This window comes from Corapipo altera, unplaced genomic scaffold, assembly GCF_003945725.1.
Source record: "Corapipo altera isolate COAL_440 unplaced genomic scaffold, ASM394572v1 47, whole genome shotgun sequence".
Taxonomy (NCBI): domain Eukaryota; kingdom Metazoa; phylum Chordata; class Aves; order Passeriformes; family Pipridae; genus Corapipo; species Corapipo altera.
This window is the reverse complement of record NW_020884897.1, coordinates 10,020,061-10,026,060: the sequence shown is the minus strand read 5'-3', so window position 1 is coordinate 10,026,060 and position 6,000 is coordinate 10,020,061. Positions and strand designations below refer to the sequence as shown.

General features: G+C 40.7%; 1 protein-coding gene across 3 annotated transcripts in view; it reads right to left on the bottom strand.

Moving 5' to 3' along the window:
* Nucleotides 1-6,000, bottom strand: part of PRKAG2 (protein kinase AMP-activated non-catalytic subunit gamma 2) — a 211,499-nt gene that overhangs the window by 139,840 nt on the left and 65,659 nt on the right. For all 3 annotated transcript variants that reach the window (XM_027648541.1, XM_027648543.1, XM_027648542.1), the window contains exon 2: nt 5,279-5,350. In XM_027648541.1, coding sequence (XP_027504342.1) covers nt 5,279-5,350 — 72 coding nt within the window. The remainder of the gene's footprint in view (nt 1-5,278; nt 5,351-6,000) is intronic.

The window sequence follows — 6,000 nt, the reverse complement described above, 5'->3', positions numbered from 1 at the left end:
TTCTTCAGAATAGGCTGAAAAAAATAATCTGTCTGGAATACAAATGGGCTCAAGCTAAACAGCTTTTAAAAATCCTTCTGAACTTAAGTGAAAGTTATTAAATGCTCCTGAGCTCCTTTCTTCTCCAAATCCGAACAGTGAGGACATTTATGGAGCATTTGAGTTTTGTTTGCTTTTACAACAGTGAGTTATTTGACCTTTATTTTGCCTCCTCACTTAAAATTTTTTTTGAAAGACAAGTAACAGAAAAGGAATTACCTCCCACCATCCTTGACAGGGACAGTAAACACAATTAGAGATGATACAGCAGATAGACGTCTGCACTTGTTTCCTGCCCTTCCACTGAATCTCAATAAAAAAGCCCTTTGATAAAGTTAATTGGATGATTCTCTCATTCTGCTGGAATAAAAGAGCTCACAGAGGCACAAGAGCTGACTTCATTAGGCTGAAAGGTAATGAAGGACTTACTCTCCCAGGCACCATGTGGTCACATTCAGCACCACCAGTTCCCTTGGTTCCGCATGAGCAGCAACAATTGAGATGACATCGTATTTTACAGGGTCAGAGATGTCACTTCCCAAAACTAAAGTACAGTGACACTTTCCCAAATTACAATACAATGGGATGAGGCTAGCTGGCTGCTCTGGCAGGCTCTGGGAGCTCTGCACTGCTGTACACATGGTCGGGGGAAGGCTTCCAGCAGTGAGCAGGGCTGCTCAAAGGCAGAAGCGGGAGTCAGGAAAGGTGAAAGCAGTGCTGGCTCCCTGTCCACTTCCTAACCCCCACCTGTCTTTATTTTAAAGTGGTGGATGGGGAGGAGCCACGCACATGACAGTGCAGTGGTTGTCCTACATGCCCTTGCCCTGAGGTTCCCTGATCCCACTGCAGGTGCCCTCTGCCAAGGCTGTGGTACTACCCAGGACATGCTCCCTATCCTTGCTGCTCATAAAGAAACAGAAAATTAAATACTGTGGAAAAAAATAAATCAAAAGGAGATTTATTATTCAGTGAAGGGGGGCTGAAAATGGCTTTTTTTTTCTTCTTCTTCTTGTTTCAAGGGTTGCTTGTGCCATTCCCATGAGTTGCTGGACAAACAAAACCAGTCCTGGGACAAGCAGCAGGAGAAAACACTACTTGGAGTCCTTCAATATTGGAGTCACTTCTCCGACAAAGTCTGATCTGATCATATGTCCAGAACCCAAATTAATCCTTTAACTGTCAAGTCACATCCTGAGTTCGTGTATAGCTGACCCCCTACAGCTATTTTTCAAAATATAACCAAGACTTTATAAAAGACTCCCCAGAAATCTGCATTATTTGGGCCTAAGTGTAACTGATCCCAAGTTGGCCAAATTGAGGTGGGCTGTTAGTTTGCAAAATGTGTTTTAAGGGATTCAGGTAATTCTGCATCAGAGACTTTCTTGCTCAAATTTGCCACTGTCCCCCCCCTCTCATTTTTTGTATGAACTACAAATTTTATCAGTAATGAGTCTGTCTATCTTTCAACTCACTGATAAAGTATGATATAGTATAGGAACAGAATGTTTTGTCTGCCTAGAAACAAAATTTTCCACTGGTGAGTCCCCATTTATTTTAGCAGCCAGGATTTTATTCATTTAATAGGTTCCATGTTTATTCAGTATCATTCCTGTTTCTTAAATCAAAATGATTTGTGCTACTTTTCTCTATACATGACACCAACGCTATGACATTTCTCAACCGAATTTATAATCCATTTAAACCCCCAGACTTGTTCAATAAGAACAATTTACAATTAATTCCAGTCCAAATGAGTCTATTATAACAGCATCATTAGCTATCCAACAAGAGTTATTTCAGTATTTTGCCCAGGACTAGTGTTTGACAAACCTGCACATTATCCTAATTGCAAACATCACAAATATTAACACAGTAATTGCTTTTTTGGTTGTCTTTTGGAACTTCGTCTCTGCTCCAAGATTTATTCAAAATCAACACTAGGCAGAGGAAAACTCTGTCAACTCATTAAAGAGTGTTTTATTAGGGTTGCTTAGATTTAATTTTAAAATATCTTGCTTTAACATTTTGGACATTTAAGTTATTAATGACACCTCTGTCATCTAAGATAAACATCTCACCAGCTTTTTTCCCACATAGAGAAAAGAATTTTTAATGCACACTTCTTTTCCAAGCTTTTGTTTATGTTTTTATGACAATTCTGTCATTTCCATAAAGGAATGGATCAATATTACTCTTCAAACTTCTTTTCTTCCTCCTCCTCCCTCCTCCATCTATAATTTGCTAGCTGGCTCCTCTGTGGACAAGTTTCTTCTTCTGTCATTTTCTTCTTTCTAATCATTCACAACCCTGAGCTTTAAGCTGAAAGCAATGGCTCTCGGTTTCCTACAATTTCCACACCTTGTCCTTTAACCTACATTTTGGATGAAAGATCTTTAAGCGTTCAAGGTGTTAAGACCTCTAAAATTGATAGAACAATTTAGGTACAGAGAGGCACTCATCCCTGACTGCTGAGCTGCCATACTGTACCAGAATTATTTCTGAACGATGCTCCCCATCACTCGTGATTTTCCAGGTCTCTAAACTTCCCCTCTTCCCATAATAAAAGCCAAAATACCTGCCACAGGCATGTTTCTCCATCACATCGTGCCCCAAACTTTTATACAAGATTCTTCACAGTATTATATTCTCCATCTTCAACAGAGAAGGGTGAAAACTATCCCTATCCTCTTCCTGTCATTAAAGGAAAGAAGAATACATCATTTATAACAGTAGACATATTAATGAGAAGTGATTAAGGCTAAACTTCAGAAAATGTGTGTCACATTGCCACCACTGCCAAAAAATTCCTACATGAATCTGAACAAATAATTCTAGACTTGAATTTCCTAGCTGTTTAACAAGGATTGTTGTCACAGGATAATGATTGAGAGACACTTGCATGGTAAAGTGCTGAGGATCTCTGTGAAAAATGTTAATTCAGTTTCTAAAAGCCTTTCACAAAGAACAGGAGGATTAAATTAATGGCAGATCGGAAAGACGGGCTGGGAACTGCTCTTGTCTACCTTGATCTATAGCCCAGGCCACAGAAGAGTTAAGTGCAGGAAGAGAGACATCCCTGATGAATTGCCTGTCTCCAGCATGACAAGTCAATGGAAAAGCCACACCACTGATGAAATACTGAGTTTAATAGACGGAAGTTACACACCATACTGTGATTTCAAACTTGAACTAAGAAAAACCCTCTTACTTGAAAGCGAAGAGTAACTTGGGGTTTTTTTTATGTATCAGCAGTAGGGACTGGCAAGCTTGTATTTGGAATTAAATATTGTTCACTAGCAGCAAAGATCCCATACTTCACATTGAGGAAAACAGTATACAGGATGAGAGGTGTGGCAATGGATTTTATTAGATGACCTCTTTCTTATCAAAATCTGGGCAGTGCCAGACTGTTTCTCACCACTTTGTTGTATGTGTTCAACAGAGCTCCAAGAACAACGTTAGAAACAACTCTTGGGTCTTACATACTCCATTGAAGAGGTCAGTTAAAAATGCAATTTCAGATGTTAAGCCCCAATTGCATGGTCATTCCAAAGTTAACTGCAGTTCCATAAGCAGAACTTGACCCAAGGAGGGGGGAAAAAAACAAACCAGCATTTACTGAAGCTACAAAAAGGGGCAACTACTGAAACATTCTTCCAGTTCTCCCAAGACAAGCAATCATCAAAGTAAACTCCTAAGGCCAGTGAGAAGAAAAACATGGGATTCAGAAATGGTAGAGTAGAAGTCATTAAACAATACCATGTAATACTGCACATAAGCACGATTAGCTTTGGCACATTTTTTCCTCATGACTGAGATTCATGCAGCTTTCTCACCTTTCTTTGTGAAAAGGAGGTGATAAATGGAAAAAATCAAGTTTCAGCTAGAAACCCCTGCTTTCTTCCAGCATGACTTCCCCTTCCAAAAACGTCACATTTTTCATGTTATTCAAACCCTCAAAACAGGCACCTTTTGGTAACACTGTATATTTTAATTTCCCTGGCATCTATGAGAGTCCCCCTGCATCAGTGACTCCTACGTCAGTCTTAAAATGTCCAACGCAGAAAAGAACAAGGCCAGTGTTGTAAACACATTCAATTACTGATGGATTGCAGAAATGTTTTGAACATCTGTCCTTTGCTGAGAGGTGCAAAGGAATAGAAACTTGTGCTGTCAACACGAGTCAACAGAGCTCAGTTATTATTGTTCTAGATGCAGATCACCTTCACTGAGGAAGTATTTATTGCTTCTCCTGCCTTGAATTATAACTGCAGACTCTTTGACAAATGAGCCCGTAGCAGGTTTAGTCCCTATGGAGGTCCATAGCCTTGTAAATACTGTGGCAAGTCCAACTGGCCTGCTGTGTAGCTAAAGATCAGCTTTTGGGGTTGTGTACTATTTGGAGGTGCATCCCTCTTTGCCAGGGTGGTAGGAGGTTTACATTTAGCAGACCAGCTTGGTACTTCAACGCTTTGTGAAAATGAGGAGGCTGTGACCTGGAGATGACAGATCCCACCCACAGTTTTTTATTGCTTTGGAGATTGTGTAGGCACTGTATAACCATCCCTAATGTCATCCATTGAATATGCTCCCCTGATCATTTTTAAAGAAAGCAAACTCCGTGACTGTATTGGCTTAATTTAATAGCAGGTCATCAGAGAAACAAATCGATGCCTCCAGATGGATAACCTTGAGTAAATCCCACATGGAGGAGAAAACTTTCCACCTTGTTTATGGGAAGACTCTACCACTACAGCTTCAGCAAATTAAGGCAGCTCATTTTGCCAGCGCCAAGGACAGATAGATCAAGGACACTGAGCACTTAAAGCCTTGGTAGACAGAGAGCAACCACCAGGAGGCAATTCCAGGAAAACCTGCCACAGATACCTATCTGGGCACTGTATTTCTGTAGCAACACAATAAACTTTGTTAGCTAACTCTATTCCTGAGAATACAGTTATGCAACATCACTTCATTGATTTACAGCCATGTTACACGCAACATCTGCAGTATTTACAATACCACCAACAGTTCTCATCCTTTACAGGTTACACTGCAAAAGCACTGCCATGGTAAGGCCTGCAAAAGTCACTATATTTGATTTAATGCATCACTCTCAACAGGTTAATGGCATGGCAGGGAAGATGAACACCCCAGGACTTTTTAAGCCTAATAAATTGAATTTACCACCAAGGAACTCAGCCACTACAGTGAAGGTGAGGCTTTGGGTATATCCTACCTTGCGAGAAGCATTTTTGTCTGCGCTCTCCACATCACCGTCCAAGAATGGCATGGCAAATGAGCTGAGATCCTGCAAGGACAGAGAAGAAAAACTGATGTCCTTTATCCATGTCTTCTTCCTTCCATCAGAGCATCCCATGACCGAAGCCCAGGGTTCTATTTCCAAAGTGCCCACTGCTTTACCCACAGCAATTGCTGGCAAGCAATAACACGGACCCTGATTGTTCTCCGTGGCTGAAACCAATGGCAGATGTGAGTTACAGGTCAATAGGGAGCCCTTAGCAGTGCTTGCAGTACATCATCATCAAAAACCACCTGCAGCCGAAGGAAAAAGTCCTGTGTTAAAACTTTCAAGGGGCGGTACCCAAATGCCCCAGAAAAATTGTTAGGAAATTGCAGTTTAAATACAGCCACTTGCTCAGCAAATGCCTGCCTTGTCTTTAGTGGGATGTATGATCTTAAAGAGTATTTATGGCAACAAACACAACCTGAATGAGAATACGCTGATGTTCCCAGAAATATGTAACATATACAACAAAGACGGAGAAAACGGTGCTTGGGGAGGAAATAACCAATTTACTTGCACAAATGAGAGAGGAGCAGCCAATTCTGCAGGACTAAAGACAATAAAGCCATAAGAAAAGCACACATGTTCATCTTTAACTAACAAAAACAAACTGCAATTATATTCCACCTCCTGCCGTCTGTTCTGTTTATGCT